Source organism: Tupaia chinensis, unplaced genomic scaffold (genome assembly GCF_000334495.1).
Source record: "Tupaia chinensis unplaced genomic scaffold, TupChi_1.0 Scaffold000076_1, whole genome shotgun sequence".
NCBI lineage: Eukaryota > Metazoa > Chordata > Mammalia > Scandentia > Tupaiidae > Tupaia > Tupaia belangeri.
This window is the reverse complement of record NW_006159536.1, coordinates 2849207-2867987: the sequence shown is the minus strand read 5'-3', so window position 1 is coordinate 2867987 and position 18781 is coordinate 2849207. Positions and strand designations below refer to the sequence as shown.

General features: G+C 42.7%; 1 protein-coding gene across 4 annotated transcripts in view; it reads left to right on the top strand.

The window, feature by feature from the left end:
• NRP2 (neuropilin 2) overlaps positions 1-18781 on the top strand; it is a 139558-nt gene that overhangs the window by 109166 nt on the left and 11611 nt on the right. For 2 of the 4 annotated variants that reach the window (XM_006142460.3, XM_006142459.3), the window contains exon 16: positions 5181-8817. The exons of the other annotated variants lie outside the window; for them this stretch is intronic. In XM_006142460.3, the coding sequence (XP_006142522.1) occupies positions 5181-5461 (281 nt within the window). In that variant the 3' untranslated portion in view covers positions 5462-8817. Of the gene's footprint in view, positions 1-5180; positions 8818-18781 lie in introns of those variants that run through there. 4 annotated transcript variants of the gene reach the window in all.

Here is an 18781-nt window from a genome sequence, read left to right as displayed (position 1 = left end):
GTCTGCATGGGTAGGAAGAGGAGAGCCTTGCTAGGGAGAGGAGAGCCTTGGTAGGAAGAGGAGAGCCTTGGTAGGAAGAGGAGAGCTTTGGTAGGAAGAGGAGAGCCTTGGTAGGAAGAGGAGAGCCTTGGTAGGAAGAAGAGAGCCTTGGTAGGAAGAGGAGAGCTTTGGTAGAAAGAGGACAGCCTTGGTAGGAATGGAGCATTGGTAGGAAGAGGAGAGCATTGGGAGAAAGAGGAGAGACTTGGTAGGAAGAGGAGAGCCTTGGTAGGGAGAGAAGAGTGTTGATAGGAAGAGGAGAGCGTTGATAGGAAGAGGAGAGCCTTGGGAGGGAAAAGAGAGCATTGGTAGGAAAGGCTTTACAGGATATAGTCTCTATTGTATATACTCAACTCACCATTGTAGTACAAAAGCAGTCACAGCTATGTAAATAAATGAAGGTGGTTGTGTTCCAGTAAAACTTTATTTACAAAAACAGGTACTAGGCCAAATTTAACTGTAGTTATCTAGCTGCTGGGTTAGAGCACAGGGTAAGGACTTGGTTCCACCTGGTTCCAGTCCTCACTATGCCACTTACCAGGAGTGCACCAGCAGTCCACAGTTGCTCTGAGGGCTCTGAGCCTTCTCTTGGGTTTCACTGTGAGCTTTTGTGCCTTCCTTCTCAATTTTTTCCCAAGTAAAACCAGGCAAAAGCCCACTTATCCTCATCATGAGGAATTAACAAAACGACTCATGTGAAGACGATAAACCAAAGGCTAACACACAGGAAATGTCTATTCACTGTAACTGCGGTTTCATCCCTCTTTCTCAATTGCTTATTAATGCAGTTGCCCTATTTGCAAAGGGAATGGAAGGAACACTACCGAATATGTAATTCTTTTCCTTATTTTTCTCCCACATGTGGCTTCTCAGAATTTATTGTTCTCAAAATTCAAATTCCTTACATTCACATTACTTTTTTCCATGGGGGCTCCTTTTACAAATGGGAGCCTGCTCAACCTTGCAGATATACTTGAAGTTATTGACTATTTAAATATCTGTTTCTCATTATCCCACACAATGAGAAAACTGTGAAGAATTGGGGTTGGATGTTAATGAAAAATGGTCCAGGCATTGAAAGCATTTTCCACTGAAAAACAAATGCATGAATAAGCAGTAGAAGTTAGAGCAATCAAAAGGAAAGTTCAGGTCAGCACACCCCCAGCTCTGGGGAAGGTTCAAGTCTCACCGAGGTTCTTTCTCCCATATTGGGGGACCTAGAGCAACTCCTTGGAGGTAAAGCAAAGGCCTGGCCACCCCATATGGCTGAGGGAGAAGTGGAGCTAAAAATCATGTTAATCCCTGGGTGCCTATTGCAGGCGGCATCTGTGCCAACTGGGCACCTTTTTCTAATTTTACATATGAGCTAGCAGAATTTCTAGCACTTTCTGAAAATAACTTTTCTGCAAAGTACCAGCAGGTCGTCTGCATGTTCCAGGGAGTCTGAACATTGGCTTAAAATGCATTTCTCCATCCACCCATCTATCCATTCATCTATCGGTTGGTTCATCCATCCAGCATTCACTGGATCACTGCTGTTGTCTGGGAATTTCTGGATAGGAATTTAACCTTATTGATTTATCACCTTCTTTTTCTCTAACTAGCATATTACAGCCTTATTAGCATACAGTCTTTCAGGGCTGCTGAGAAAGCCAGATTCCAAACCAGCACAACCCCACCTGCCTTTGGGAGTTGACTCTCCTTAACCAGAAAACGTTCTGATAATCTTCTGGACCCCAACCACAAGTCACTCAAAGATTGCTGTGGGACATGAGGAAAGGGTTGTTAGTTAGATTTTGTCTTTCCTAACCCCTTAACATTAAAGACATAAATTCATATAGTGTATTTTCTCATTTCTCCAAATGTCTGAGGAAAACGTTGAAGAAACCAATATACTGTCCCTCAAATGACTTTTGTCACTAAAGTTTTTACATGTTGCTGATTTGGGGTAGGAGAGCATTGGTAGGAAAGGCAAAGTGGCTTCTACCAGAGTAGAGCAGAATTCTGAGGGCTAGAGACCAGCAGTTGGCATAATGGCTATGTCACTGGACTCCCATGTAGTCGATCACAGTTTGAGTCCCAGACCGGGTGGCTTAAATTCACTCCAGGTGCATGTGTGTGTGTGTCCAAGATCCGGAGAGGAGAATGAAGGAGAAGGGATTGTGGTGTGGTCATCCCCCCCTTGGGGATGGGTGGGTGATTTCTCACTTTCTATCTCTCTGTCTCTCTCTGTCTTTCTGGCGAGTGCACATGCCCTATGGCAAAAACCTCAAAAAAAAAATAGAAAAAAGAATTCTGAGGGCTGATGGGTTCATAGCTCTGATTACCTATAAAATCCACATGTTATGATTTAACCTTCCTCCAACAGGTCCCCTAGATTCAATTCACTGTGCCCCAACTTTGTCTCTATCATAAGAAACACTTTAAAAGTAGCATTAAGGCTTTACCCTTAAACCCCAGCACTTTGGGCCCTGAGTGGTGAGTTTAACATTGGAAATTAGCATTGATGAAGGAAAGAAAACCTTTGAACTGAGACCATGTGGTGATGGAGGGAATGTGGGTAGCAGCGACCATGTTCTGCTTGACAGAAATTCATGCTCTGCTTTTGTGATTGGATCGGAAGTCTCAGGTAGGGAGTTAATCACAGTAGAGTTATCAACTTCCTTTTCTGTGATGGGTGAGTCATGGCCTTATTGGAGGATTGCCTTCACTATGGAGCCAAATCAGAATCAAAAGCAAACCCAGGGACACCCTTTGGGAAGAGGAGGGATGGCTCTGAGGAACTTTGGGCCTGTCGCTGCAAGCTTTGTTGTTTCATGTGCATTCTTCTGAGCTCACTTGAAAATCCAAGAGCAGGATGGTTGCCAGGCAGCAGATACTCTTGGTGACCTGAATAATGAGTTGACACCAGTTCACTGTGACTCGCAAGCTGGCCATTTCAAGGAGCCATCTTCAGCACCGTGCTTCTTCTTCCTCTCTGTGACTATGCATAATTTCCAATATGGCTACAAAGAAAGGAATGAGAAAGAGAGACAGAGGGTCCTTTCTTAGCTATCATAATGAAAATATTAAAAGATAAGTATAGGGACCAGCAGGTGGTATAATGGTTTCATTACTGGACTCCCACATAGTGAATGGTGGTTTGATTTCTGGACCCGGTGGCTTAAGACTCACACCAGATGTGTGTGTGTGCATGCCCCAAATCCTGAGAATGGAGGAGAAGGGATTATGGCATGGCCACCCCCCTGGAGAGTGATTTCTCACTTTCTATCTCTCTGTTTCTCTGGCAAGTACATGCACCCTATAGCAAAAATTTCTCCCATTAAAAAAAAAAGAAGAAGAATTTGGGGACAAAGAGAAGAGTAAGCAGTAATGTGAGAGACAACGAAGATGTAGAAAGGGCATTTGGGAGATCCTGGGATCCTTTCTTCCTCGGGGGATGTAGATGTGGCTGTCAAGGTGTGTGCTAAGCAGGACATCCGTCATCAAAGCTCTCCCAGTATTCTCATGACCCAAAAGTGAACAATGACCCTACGCTTTTACAGAAGGAAATTCCTAAAACTGAAGGACACACAATTAAGAACTAGGAAGCTGAATAGGCTTTGCAAGTTTTTCCAAGAAAATTGCTTTCATTTTTCTATCATTTCTGAGAAAACATTAGGTCTGACCCACATCTTGGCTACTCCCCAAATCAAAGAAAGGAGCTCTGGTGTTCAGGCTGCAAAACCTGGAGAATGCTGACTCAGAAAAAGGAATCTTAACCCCAGTGCTTTGTTTATTCACCACGAATTGAGTGCCTTCTCTGTGTATACCCTTAGGTAGAAATCAAACCGATAGCAGGTACCTCTGTATAAGGAGCTCAGGTTCTCATGAGGGGTCCATCTGCATCGTGAGCAGAGGCATGCCCGCATAGCAGGGTCACCAATGCATGGTAAAGGCAGTAGCACCTCCCACCCATGGCTCCCCTCCCAGGGTACCCCATGGATAGGGAAGACACATCTTTCTGGCCACCACCATTTACTGTCAGCAGCCAGGGAGGCTTTTTTCCTGGGTTAAGCATACATCATTTTCCAGAAGTAAAGATCATGTCTGATTTTGGCAAACTCAAAAGCACCTAGTCCCTTTCTGAGCCAGATTCTCATTTGATGTAAATCTTGGGGAGAATCAAGTTGTAGCACTGTATTGCATCAAGTGGGACTCTAGCCAGTCTTTCCCCAGAGTTACCCTGGGCTTAAATCTACTACAGCATCTCCATGGCAACCAGGGGCCGGCCAGTGAACGTGGTTGCCTTCTAAATCCTCTGCTCGCTTCTCACCCCTGCACGGTCTTTTCCATGATTAAGAATGATCTCCCTCCCTTCGCTCTCACGTAATCACTCACTCTCGCATACCTTCTATCATTTTGCGCCCACATTTTTGGTTGCGATTTACCTTACAATCTGCTTTTAAAATCCTCCATCCAATTTAAAAAAATGGAGATGTGTTAGTCATTGCTTGATGGTGGTAACTGACCTGTTTAGACAAGACCAGGCTGATTTCAACGGGCACGGAAGCCTTGGCAAGCCAAAGTGGAATTTACCTTCAAGTCTAGCCAGCCTAATTAATACATTGTTTAAGAATGCTGGCCAGCCAGACCAAATATGGCATTTTCACCCATTTGGAAAATCTGCCTTACTGAATTCCAAAAGTTATTTCTGCATCATTTACTTGTGTGCATTTGTGTGTGTGTGTGTGCGTGCGTGCACGTGTGTGTGTGTGTACATTCTAGTGCTTCTATATATTATAGAGTCATTGTGGTTAAACGGGGGGTGAGGGGGAAGCTTTGAAATAGTACAGTTCTTGGTTAAATCTCACACATACTACTTACTAGCAGAATAACCCACTGTTGATATAACCTCCTCTGAGTCAGCTTCCTCACCTATAAAATGGGTATGACTGTACCTACCTCATAAGGGGGTGCGTAGGAAATAATATCAATCATCTTAAAGTGCTTGGCACACACTAAAAACTGACTACCGCCTTAGTGCCCACCCCTCCCTGTACGCCCTAAAGCATGTGTGTGTTTCTTTCTTCTTTTAATTGATTTTTGGATTAGTCTGCATGCTCTCAGCCTAGCAACACTCTTCTGTGTCTCTCCACCAGGGGGCACCCTCCTGCCAGGGACCGAGCCCACAGTGGACACGGTGCCCGTGCAGCCCATCCCAGCCTACTGGTATTACGTAATGGCCGCCGGGGGCGCCGTGCTGGTGCTGGTCTCCGTCGCCCTGGCCCTGGTGCTCCACTACCACCGGTTCCGCTATGCGGCCAAGAAGACTGATCACTCCATCACCTACAAAACCTCCCACTACACCAACGGGGCCCCTCTGGCAGTGGAGCCCACCCTAACCATTAAGCTAGAGCAAGACCGCGGCTCGCACTGCTGAGGCCGAAGCAAGGACAGCGCCCAAACAAGAAAGACTGCAAACACGTTGCCTCGATTTTGCACTTTTTCTTCCTGCCTAGTCTCTGTGTGAACTCTCAGACATCTCTCTCCCGGGTCCCCAACCCTGAACGCTCTTATCGATCCCAACCATTCTCCTTGGGTTTTGTTTTGTTTTGTTTCTCTTTTTCATTCGTCTTTTTTTTTTTTTTTCTTTTTGTTGTTGTCGTTGATTCCAAACCAACAAAACCCAACTCTAATGCTGCATCTTGGAATATGAGAAGAGATCCACCCCTAAGTACTTCACAACTCAAGGCTCAGCTGGTTTGTTCCAGAGACGGGTTCTCTTGTTTTTTTTCCCCCTTGCCTTATCCCATATCTCCTCTGGTGGGCAGGCTGCCAGGAGACTTGGGGGGACCTGGATCTGTGTGTATGTACATAATATACATTTGTGCGTGTGAATACCTCCCTGAGTGTGGATGTGTGAGAGAGGCTGGTTCATTGTGTGTGTGTGGGGGGGGGAGTGTGTGGGTGTGTTCAGAAAGGGCCCTTTAACTCTTGTGTTACTTCTCCTGGGGTACATTTTACAAAAAAAATAATAATATACTGTATAAGTTTTGTTTACTTGGAGAAGAGATTGAAGCTTTTTGTTGCCTTATCTAGCTCTGGCTGGGTTTCTGTTGGCTGTCATTGTCATCTCCAGGTACCTAGAAAAACAGAGGCCACATGGACTGCAGTGTGGCCCCTCCCATTCCTATTCCCTTCCCAGTCCACCTGACCCAAGAGGAAGGTTCCCCCAGTGCACTCAGGCATGACCTCCCTGTCATGCTGCCCTGTGTCTTTGAAGTAATGAGATAACAGCCATTGGGTGTGTATGGAACCACCTCTGCTTCCAGCCCTGAAGCAAATCTGTCTCATGTTGCCTTATAAAAGAGAAGTTCATAATGAATGTTTAGCTTTTATTGGTTCAGTCCAATCTTGGAATAAGTCATAGAGAATAACAAACCTGGAACTGATATAGGAAAAGCAGTAGTCCGTTAAAGTCAGAAGCAGGAGGAGGTGAACGAAAGAAGGAGAGAGAAAGAAGAATTAAAATACCTTTGCGAAGTCTCCTCATCTGCGAGGGTCTTTGGGCCCAACTTGGCATGGGATTGAGTAAGCAGGTTGAAAACCATATCCTTTGGTATTATATTGGTCATTGTAATAGCATTTGTAAAATACGGGGATAAAAGGGATCATTTGCTTTCCTTTCATGGTGTCAATGTGTGCCTGAATCTATAGCCACTAAAATATAAGGTTGTCCGCCTGATTTATTTAAATATAAGAGAATAGAAAGTAATTATTTTTTAAAATAGGACAATATGCTGCCCCTTAAAGCATTCACGGCATCTGGTAAATCCACCTCGTAGGCTAGCCTGGCATATGCAGATGTTGCTGCACCATCAGAGAGAGTAATAATGAAGGTAAATCCATCGCCGACCATTTGTTCTCTCTAAGCAGTGCGGAGAGAGGGATGGTAGAGAGAAACTGCCAGATGATACTGAACACAAGATGGATTAAATAATGAAGTCAGTATCATTGATAGAAATGCATAAATTCAGATTCTTAGTGTACTAGGGCTTAGCCTTGGAGGTGTTCATTGTTGGTTTTTTTTGTTTTTTTCTTTTGTTTCTTTTTTTTTAAATTTTTAACCTTTCTGCCAGGAATCCACTAGGAAGTATAAAATTTTCTCCAAGGATTGTTGTCTGGGTTGAAAACCTCCAGGTACCTCCCAGGAACAAAATGTTAACTTTTTAAAAAAAATTTGGTGGGGAGGTTCTGCTTGGGAGAGAGACTTTTAGCATTCTTTCAGATGATCCAGTTAGGTCCCTCCAATACACACTTGACTTTTGCATCTGGATTGTTTCATCCTCCTGAAAGAAAGGTGCTCTCCCACTCTCGTTCTCTTTCAAAGAGTTACTCTGTCTCAACCACAGCAGCCCTGCCAAGAAAGGAAAAGATGAAAGGCTAGATAGAGCATCAGCTATCCTGAGATTTCATGAAGGGTCCTACTCCAGCTGAAGGTGGAGAAAGAAGGGGAGGGGGTGCAGAGAGTGATAGTCCAGGATACCATGTGACCACTCACATGCCGGTCACTAAGGGCTTCTTATCCTGGCTCTCCACATCCAGTCATGCATTTAGGGGCAGCCGTTTCCTCATAATGATTGACATTCTTGTAAGCACCCTATGGAGGCATGGCATCGGGAAATTACACCTGGAAAATCCAGCCTATGTAGCAACTGGCTGAGTTACCATACCCCTGAGGATTCTCCTTCTCTGAAAGATGACAACTTTGTGAACTTGCTATATCTTTATCTGCTACCTCCTATGGCATCATAGTTATGTATTAGGTCGTCAGAAAAGTCATGATGCATTTTTGCATACAATCTCATGACTTTTTGACCCCCACAATACATGCCATAGTTGAGAATATGAGACTGCTCAGATATTCGGGAATCCCATGAAACACTTCAGCTGGGGGGGAGGGTCACATTTTCTCTCGCTCTCTCCATCTCACCTCCCCTCCTGCTCTCTCTGCCCCAGCAACTTTTATAGTATTTATCCAGGTACTATGCTAAAAGGGCAGCTCTTCTGTAAAATGCCATGCCTTGAAGCTTTAAAAAAGCAAAATTCTATATTTCATAGAGGGAGGGAAGAGTCACTCTCTTCTAAGAAAAATAGACTGGACAGGTGAATGCATGCATGCATGTGTTTAGAGTTGCTTCTCAGAAGACAAGGAGGTGATAGCAGCTATTAAAATATAAATGAATGAATGAGCTGAAGGCCTACCTGAGGCTAGTAAAGCATTTGCCCTGGAAGAGGTTTTTATGGCAACACCTCCAAAAGGTCAGCCATAATGTCTAGGTTGAAAATCCTTTCCTTGGTATTACGCTAACAATGGCTATCACCCAATTCTTGACAAACATAGAAAAAAAAATCATAGCATTGCCATTGACAAAGCAGAGTGCTAAAAATAAAGTAAAATATCTTTCCCTTTATCCCGCATTTTGGGAGTAAAGCCAGAACGGAATAGGAAATCCAGTAATATTTTTGAGGTTGATACTCCATCTTTTAAAAAGTCCTGTCTTTAAAATGAAACTAGCAGGCAAGTGAACACCTAAATAATCAAAAGTTAACCAAAGACCAACAACAGAACAAGAAAACCTAAAGATTTTTACTTCCTATTCTTATCCCCCATCCCTATAACTGTGACACCCCTTGCATTGCTCAGTTGCCTGTGTGTCAAAATAACTTGTGGACCTTGGAAACTATTTGAAAATGTATTGTGTGGAATGTAATAAAATGATATTTTTATACAAACATCTGGGTTTTTTTTACCCCCTTTGCCTGTGAGAACAAAGTTGAAGTGTAAGCTTTGAACAATTTGGTGTTTCCAAAGTTTACACATCGCCTTCTGAGCTACAGGGCATTTCTGTGGGAGGTAGGTGGGTTTTCTCCTTAAGGCTGAATGCCAGCTTTTCTTTTTTTCTTTTTTTTTTTTTTTTAATTTTTATTACTGCTTGTTAGGAGTTTTATCCAATTTGTGCAGCTGAGCCAACTTTTATGATTGGTGTGGGATTTTGCAAAACTTGCTAAGTGCTAAATTGCTAAATGTGATTCCACAAAATTTCTCTTGATGGCAAATCCCTGGAGATTGGACTCTACTTTCAAAGGGCCCCAGGGGGTGGGGGACTGACTAAACTGAATCATGAACAGAGCTCTGCGGAGACAGCTTACATCCTCTGGTGAAGAAGCCATGGCATTTTACCCCTCACCTACCAAATTACTACTTCCACAGGGAGGTTGAGCTCCACTTTATGAGTGTTTTCCCAGACAAAACGGGAACTTGTAGTATGTTCAGGGCTCAATGATAGTTTAGGCTTCATTTTTGAGCAGCTGGCAAAGATAATTACATGATTACTGTGAACCTGGAACTACCAGAGTGGAATGTTTTATAAAAGGGACATTTTAGAAAAATTTTGTGAAGAGGGGCTTAGGGAAACTTACTCAATAAATTGGATCTTGTTTGACAAATATGTCCCTTTGGTCCTCCTCTTTGGGTAGTTCATGATAATGTTGCAGAAGATTTTTTTCATAGAGGAATTAGGGAGGAGAATTCTAGAAAAGTTAATCTCCTCATGGTTCAAGGTTTCTGGCTAGGGATCATGAAGAGATCTCAGAAGGATTTTCCATGCCTTCTTCCCTATTCATGGGATGTGTTAGGAGCCTTTTGTCAAATAAGAACCTTCCTCAGGGGTCTAAGAAACATCATTAATGATCCCGAGAAAAGGTATATATCCAGAAGAATATTTCTTCCAGGGTCTTAGTTTCTTCCTATCCAAACCTAGATCCAGGAAGGAGTGCTCTCTACAGCTGTAAAACCTGTCCAAGTACTGCTCAAAGGAGCCAGCCTTCTGGTTTTCATATCTTGACATAGGTCAGACTTCCAAGCCTGTTAGCACAGATGGTTCGGTATTGATGTCACTATCTGTCCTCTACAGGAGAATAGAATGTCCACGGTTAGAACATTGTTCATTCCTCTCATGACAAGCACAATTGTCTGTTTTGTCTACATAATATTTGGCTTTCCTTAAAGCCATGTATTTCTATTAGTAAAGGATGAAATGAAAATATCTCAAAAGTGTTTATTTAAAACAGAGACTCGGGCTCAGTCAACATTTTTCTCAGTTGACCTGGGGCCAAATTTAGGAGGCTGAATTCAATTAGACATGGCTTGTGTTTTGTTAGCATGACAGCTTGTGGAACTGTGTCTGGGATTTTTCCCACCTTGGTTCTAGTCATAGGACTTATTTTGGATGTACTCTCCCTCCCCCACAGGACAATGTCTGTTAGGTCCAGTCTTAGACATCAAACACAGCACTGTTACCAGGAAACTTTGCTCAGTGCAGTATCATGGACTTACACCCAGCAAAGACGTTACAGAAATTGTGTTTCCATGGCTCATAAATACCAGATGTCAAGGCCCACGATGGTCTCTTTCTGCTTCTACCTGGTACATTATGATGGTTTAAGTGTGTGTTTTTGCTTCAACCACTGCCCTCCTAGCCCAGGGAACATAGAGCCAGCCCAGCTGATGTGGCCCAATGTTGGTTTTCCTCTGGCTCCACACGGACTCTGCAGTTGTTTTGCACCAACGTGGTGGCCATTCTCTAATCTGTTATGAAAAGAGCTTCATTTTGAAGTTTGATTTGTCTGCATTGTGGACTCCACATCTGAGCCAAACTGTAGACCTGTAGGTGCAGGCTTGTTTTTTCTCTTTAATTGTGCAGATCACTGGGGCTCTCACAGCTGTAATTTGCCTTTCATCCACTTCAGTGATGGCCCAACAAAAACATAAAACAAACCCAACCAGAGAAAAAGGAGGGGGGAGAGGAACACCAGCTGATGGTCTTAAAGTCAGCAGGGAAAAGGATTGGTGAATATAAATAATTTGGAAGCTATGAATTTTGTAAGATGTAATTAAGCTTGACATAGATCAGGTGCAGTGGAGTATGTATGAGGTCAGATACCACCAGAAACCCATCACCTCAGGAGTCATCGGACCACAGCCTCAGCCAGAATCTATCAGGCCTCAAAAATAAGCACTGAGGAGGTACACGGTGACTTGGGAAGTCACCAAAGAGCAAAACCCCACTGAGCATGTTATGAACAATGGAGAATACAGGTGCTTGAAGGCAACTAGAATCCATTTCTGCCCCAAACCCAGTAGGCACAAGGCCCAGAAACATCACTCTTTTGGGGAAGGTTATTGGGCTTTTCTATCACTGACCTCCAAGGCCCAGAAAAACTAAAGATAAGTTTCAGTGGCACTGGACCAACAAATAGGAAAGACTGTTTGCAGGGTCAACTACAGAAGCACTAGAGCAGAGCTGGGTGGTGAGTAGGATAGTACTTTTTCTTGGAGGCTCACTACCAAGTGGTTATTGATACTGAAGGGGGTCATTGGAAGCCCTTTGAGGATAGTCATTACTGGCTGGGTGTCTTTCTCTCTCTCTTTTTTTTTTTTGAGAGATTTTCACTATAGGGTGCGTGCGCTCACCAGACAGACAGAGAGAGACATTAGAGACAGAAAGCGAGAAATCACCCCCCAGAGGGGATGGTCACGCCGCAATCCCTTCTCCTCCATTCTCCTCTCGGGATCTTGGGCACGCACACACACGCGCCCAGCGTGAGTTTTAAGCCACCGGGTCCGGGACACGAACCGTGGTCGACTACGTGGGAGTCCAGCGACATAGCCATTACGCTAACTGCTGGTTCCCTGGGTGTCTTTCTCTCTTTAAACTCACAAGTTATACAAGACAACATTCTCAGAAAGTGCCATAATTCAGAAAAAAAAAAAAAAAAAAACAAAGATCCATTTCATCAGTGACACTCCTACTGTCCTTCCCAAAAGTAATCACAAGACACGGTTTGAGGAGTGTATTTCCAGGCTTTGTTTGTACCTTTAGAAATATATATGTTCCTGTAGAGCTATGTGGTTTACTTCAGCTGGGTTCTTGTTTTGTTTTTGCATAAATGGTATCATAGTGCCTGCTCACTTAATTGGGAAAACTTGCTTCTTCTTTTTTTTTTTTGGAGAAGTTTTCTCTATAGGGCGCGTGTGCTCGCCAGCCAGACAGAGAGAGACATAGAGACAGAAAGTGAGAAATCATCCCCCAGGGGGGATGATCATGCCGCAATCCCTTCTCCTCCATTCTCCTCTCGGAATCTTGGGCACGCACACACACGTGCCCGGCATGAGTTTTAAGCCACCGGGTCCGGGACACGAACCGTGGTCAACTACGTGGGAGTCTAGCAACATAGCCATTACGCCAACTGCTGGTTCTCAACTTGCTTCTTTTCATCTGACAACATCTTTTATTTTTTTAACTTTCTATTTATTTTTTTTTTTTTACATTTTTCACAAACATTTACTTTATGTATCAAAAAGTTTTTGTTCATACTCCATAGTTCTTGACAGTTAATAAACAACTTTCAAAATTCCAGAATACTGAATCTTAAAGATAATGTTCAAAATATTTCTTATAATTTTGTATAATTTTGTTTGTAACTCTATAACAACAGAGACAGTATGGTTTTAAATATTTTTGAGAAAATATTTATAGGTCAACTACACAAATTGTTGAAAAGCGAATGCCCAGCACACTACTCATACATAAACCACACATAAACCTTCTCAATTCAGCCCTGTCTACCAAGTATTCTGTGATATACCATCTGCTAGCAAAGATCAGTCTCTTTTTCTTCCTTCAAAGTCTTTCTCAAGATAATCCTCTGGTGTGGTTGCTTTTTTGCAATTTCTACTGATTACAATGCTGGACTGGAAAAATCCAGGTTATGTTATGTTTTAAATTCTTCCATATATCTTCTCTAATCCTGTCTGCCAAGCAGAACTATTTATGGTGCCAGGCCATCTTTCTAAGAGCTTCTGTTGGCTTACTTGAGATCCACCTTAGTTCCATAGTTTTCTGATTAATCTTCATTTCAGTTAGAGCCCTTCATTTGACAACATCTTGAGGATAATTCAGTACATGCCAATAGATTTGTCCCCACCCTTTTGAGCTGTGGCATAGCATTCCAAATTCTGTTGATATGCTATAGTTTATTCATTGCTTCCCTGCCAGTAGGCATTCACGTTGTGTCGAGTTATTTTTTTTCCTATTATTAACAGTATTGCAATGAAATCCTTCAGATTTCCTGTTGGGGCAAATGTTTCTCTATGATAGAATTTCTGGGTCAAATGGTGTACTTATTTACATCTTAATAGATGCTGCAACTTGCTGAGGTTAACCTTTTAAATTGAACCTGCCCGCTTTGAGGAAGGTAATGGAAACTAGTGAACATCCTGGATTTGGACTCCCTGCCACATTTGCAGAAGACACATAACCTCTGTGAATATTTCCCTTTCTCTAAAATGGGCATAATGCTTGCAAGAGGAGACTTTGGGCAGTTTTAGCAAAAGTATTAAACTGGGGTGTGGTTCTCTAGGAATTTTTTGAACTAAACTGCTAACTCATAGAGAATCTGCACCTGCCTCTAAGTGGCATGTCACAGAGCTGTGCCCCAAGAGTTAATTCTGTCCTTGGGTTCAGCCGGCAGCGTCCTGTTCTCCATGATTAATGAGTTCCACTTGGTTTCTTCAAAGAGTGACTGTGCTGTGGCTTGCTGTTATTTATTTATGTTTTCTACTAAAAAATTCATGTAAAAATCTTCCTTTAAGGTCAGTATGCAGTATTGTGCTGCAGACTAAACTATTCCAACAGCTGCAGGTAGACCCACATACCAAGAGAGTTTCGAATCCTTGGAGCCTTCAGACTGACCCCAAAAGGAGCAGACCTTTTGGGAGGCATCCAGTTTTCAATGGGTCTTGCTTGGTGCTACTGAGACCAAAGGAAACACACCAGGCAGCAAGGCTGTTTTCTAGTGGGATGTTCACAGGTATAGGCAAAGCTACCAGTCCACATGAGTTGGTGAGGAGTGCTGGGCAGAAGAGAAGCTAAGAGACTTCTTAATCCAAAACACCATTTCTCACAAGGTGCCGCCCTGATTTCTGTTGTGTGATGAGACAGAAGGATCATAATAATGTGACTTGGAGCATAATGGATAATGACTATGACTACCTAGATGTGTTTTGTGGGCATTCTTCAGCTGCAGAAGCCTATGACTACTGCCTCTTGGGCATGGGGCTTGAGTGTGGGAGTCTTCGAAACATTCATGGAAAATATGTATTATTCAAAAAAAATTGTGCATGGATGGGGCCAGCAGGTGGTGGGGTGGTTAAGGTGCTAGATTCCCACAGCAGTTCAAATCCAGAAACTACTGGCTTGTAAATCATACTGGGCACATGTATGTGCATGCCCCAAATCCCAGGAGATGATGTGCGAGGCAATTTCTCACTTTCTCTCTCTGTCTCTCTCTGGCAAGAGCATGCGCCCTATGGCAAAAACCTAAAGAACAAAACAAAATTATACATGGATTTCCACTGTTTTTCTCCAAAATTAACTTGTACTTCGATTCCATTTCCTCATGAACTTTTTGATGTTCTATCATATAATTCAGGAATGAAAGTAACATGAACATGAAGTCTGGATGAACTAGTGATGTTGGTGCAGTTTCATACAGGATCATGCACACACACACACAATTCCTTGTTTTGTCTTCTCTGTGTAACTGTGAAGGATTGAACCCTGCTAATATCATTAACACTCCCCAAAGCAAAGACTGATCCAGAACTGGAATGAAAGTGTACCTTGGCTTTCAACAATAGCAATCTTTTTCTCCTGCAGCAGAGCCCATTAGCAGGATGAGCAGCCAGCTCCAATAATGATGGGAGGCAGAGAGAGCTTTAAGCCAAAAGTGGCCTTGACTAAAGTCCTGTTCTCAGTCTGCTGGTTATTGAGGGTTTGTTTTAGAACAAAGAACCTTTTTGTCCCTTTGTGTTTCCTTTCTACTACCAAGGACTTGAGAAAAGGGGCATAAAGATTTTAGGGGCCTTCTCATTAATTCTCTAGGGTGTTCCAACTGCTGGTATGGAGAGTGAGAAGATAGTCTCACTGAAGACTATCTTTAGGACCCAGACGGGGCCAACATGGGTGCGTAGAAGGAGCCCCAGTGGTGCCACGTTAGCCTCAGACAACTGCAGACCAAGAGAGTGAACCTAGTAGCAGTGATCATAGAAAGCCCTGGGCCCATAAGCCCCTCACTGCCTTTTTCTCTGCACTCCTGATGGGGCTGTTGTTCCCACATCATTCCTGAAGGAAGACCTAGGCTCCACCTAGCTGCCTTCATGCTATTGTCTTCAACCTTGCATTTCCCTTTTCTGCATCTTCCCCCTTTCTGGGTGGTCTCTTTTCTTCCCCAGCATCCTTACACTTTCTCTGTCCTTCCTCTACTAAAGCCTTCTCCCAGAAAAGCATGGATCAGATTTTTTTTCACACAAAACGTGTTTACTTGAGGCTAGAAGGTAGCATAGTGGTTAGAGGTGTTGGACTCTCACATGGCTGACTATGGTTCAGGTTCTGGGCTGGGGGCTTGCTTTCTCTCTTTCTCTCTCTCTCTCTCTCTCTGGTCAAATAATACAAATAATAACAACCAATAAATTTTTTTTAAAAGCGTTTATTTCTTCCAAGTATTTGCATTCTTACAGAAGACCAGACCTAAAGACGGAGGAATTATTCTATTATAATTACAGTCCGTGGTCACCAGCACATCATCTCTCGAATGGGCACCTTCTGGCACCCATAAAGCCTTATCACAGAGTCATTCATTTTGGTGTTCAGGAAAAAACCCAGCCTTTAGGAATAGTGAGTTTTCTTGATAGCACACATGAATATGGACGTTTTTGCCAAGGACTTTCAAATTAAGAAGAGCAGTCCTTGAGAAGATATCATTTATTACATTGGAAGTAGCTGCAGTTTTGATGCTTCAGTTTCATCTTCTTGCTTGACTAAACTTTTGTCAAACCACTCCACCTGAGTGATATTTCTAGTATACCTACCTCTTGAATATTGGGGCTGGGAGAGAAGAGAGATACTGAAAAAAACTTCCTGAAATAGAAAGCTATAATACTTTTGAGGCCAGCAGGTGGCATAGTGGTTAAAGCTCTAGACTTCCACATTGCCAATCGCAGTTTGAGGCCCAGACCTGCTTGAAATTCCCCCAGACACATAAACATGCATGCCTATAATCTTGAAAGGAGAATGGGGAAGAATGAATTATGGCATAGCCATCCCTCCTGGGGATGATTTCTCACTTTCTCTCTGATTCTCTCTGTCTCTCTGGTGAGCGCATGTGCCCTATAGCAAAAAAATCTCTCAAGAAAAAAAAAAGAAAGAAAGAAAGCTCTAAGAATTTTTCCCTGACATCTCAGAAAAGTTTATGATGTTAGGGGAGGGATACCTTTTCCCTGAAATGTTCTGTGAACATTTCCTAAGAAAAGGTAGACAATAAAAGGAGTATAAAGAACCAATTTCTTGTTGATAAATCTATTTACAGTGGTGGAAAATACTCTGATTTTTCAAAGACTTAAGGTAAAAGAGAGATTCTAGAATGTTCTCCAGTCAGCATAGCTGGGTTTTCCCTGTATGTTTGCGAAGCTTGTATTTTCACTGGCTGCCTTCTTCTTATTTTCATGCCACTGTTAGGGCCCAGTGGAGACATTCTGGCCCTGGCTGCTCATCCACCTCCACATTTGAAAATACTACTAGGTCATTTCACAACCTTCTTGTTTTCTCTTAGTATTTCCAACCCATTTTAGTGTTTTCTCCCAGTTATTCAACTTTAAAGAATAGAAACAATGCTCAATGCAAGACTCTTTCAAGTTCCCAATTTTTTTCCTGTTTGAAATCATTTGAAAAACTCCAAAATAAATCTTTTTCTATGACCTTGCATAAATTTGGCTATGGACCAAGAGATAAAAACCCATGATAAAGCATCTTCTGGTGGTGTTTCTAAACTCAAGCCAAACCCAGCAAGGGATGAACAGCTCTCAAGTAGCCTGACTTTCTAAACGGAGGAGATTTGGCAAAATTTCGATCAACATCTGAACTTTTGGCTCCTTATTGCAACTAGGGATGAACAAACTGAATTAGGGAAATTAAAGTGTGGTGGGGAGGAAGGGGCCTTCAGCCAATACTAAATGTTAAATTGAATTAAACATTTTGAAGTACCAAGAAATATCTCCTTAGTCCTTCATTATTTCTCATTTATTGAGGTCTCCTATTGTATTTCCTGCTGGGATTGAAATACAGTGGCTCAGAGAATTTTCTAAAGGCTCTTTCGATCTGAACAACCCAGTGATTTAGCTGGCTCAAGGGGTTCAGAGACTTGGACTCAAATTCAACAAAGGGTCTAAGTGGTCGAGAGCTTATCCCAAATAAATCATAGGCCCCAAATAGGTGTTGAAAATCTGTAGCTCACTCTCAGTTTTACTGCTGATTTGTTCAATGACTTATTGCATTTTTCTACCCTCCTTCCAGAATTTTTTCATGTGTAAAGTAGAGGTGATGACACTTGGTACCTGTGAAAATGAATGATTTCAGTGGTTTCCTGTGTGTAAGAGGCTCTTCAATCCTTGCTTTCAAGGCTGGATGAAATTTGGTGGGTTATGTGGACATGCTGAGACTGAATTGTCATGAGGTGTTATCAGCCCAACCTCCATTAAAGTAGAGGCTTAAAACTAGGGGGGATAATTTATGAACTTGTCAGTTCTTGGATTCCAATTAGGAGGACTGACTCCTATGCCAAACAGGCAAGTCCTGAAAACATAGAACCTTTTGACTTTTCTTTACCTAATCCTTTATATGGTCTGGCCTTTCCATGTGCACCTTAAGATGATGAATTCAAGGAGTCTTGACTTCCCAGAAAGGACAGACCTGAGGTGAAGAATGGGGTGGTGAACAATGTGAGGTGACAAAGTCCTTTTCTTTAGAAGTCACCTTGTCTACTTGCCCAGCAACCATCTTCAGAGACCCCTCATCAGAACAGCCCTCCAACCTTTCTCATTTTCTTCCCATAGACGCTGGAATTTTAGAATAGAGGAGAACATCCATAGTTACTTCGTAGAGGAGCAAACTGGCACTCAGGGAAGTCAGCGGCTTCTCAAGGTTCTCACACTAGGGACAGGAAGGACCCTGCTCCCACTCTAGTGCCCCTCCACAACCCATGCTGTCTCCATTTGAGCACAAAGTGACTCTGGTGCTGAACGCTCCTTAGACTGTCTCCACTACACAACTTAGATAACAAACCTATCGTCAGCTTCAACCAGGCCTCTTAATCCACTGCTTGCAGTTGGCATAAAAGGAACTCTCCCAAGAAACCAATGCATGTCAGTGTCCTGAAATGATCTGTGCACAAGTGCAAGAGTGAACCATCTGTCTAAAATTATTTCTCTAAAAGTAGCCAGCAGTTTGGGGAGACTTCTCACTTTATTTTCTGGGCAATCATGTGAGACTCCTTTTAAAATACAGAAAGTAAACAGAACAATGCTGAGGCTGATACACTCACTGTAGATCACAGCATAACAGAAGTAGTAGAAGTGATTGTGAATTTTCTACAAGAAACCGCAGAAGAGCAAACTGCTGAAGGAATGCTAACCTTGAAGAATCTTAATTTAGAAGAAAAAAGAAAATGAGAAAAGAAAGATGAATAAAGAGAGAAAGAGACTGATGGAGAGAAAGAGAGGAGTGTTGAGGGGATACAGAAGAAATGGAAAAGACCATGAGAAAGAGAGTTCTTGTCTGAGGCTTAAATCCTCCTTAGTGAG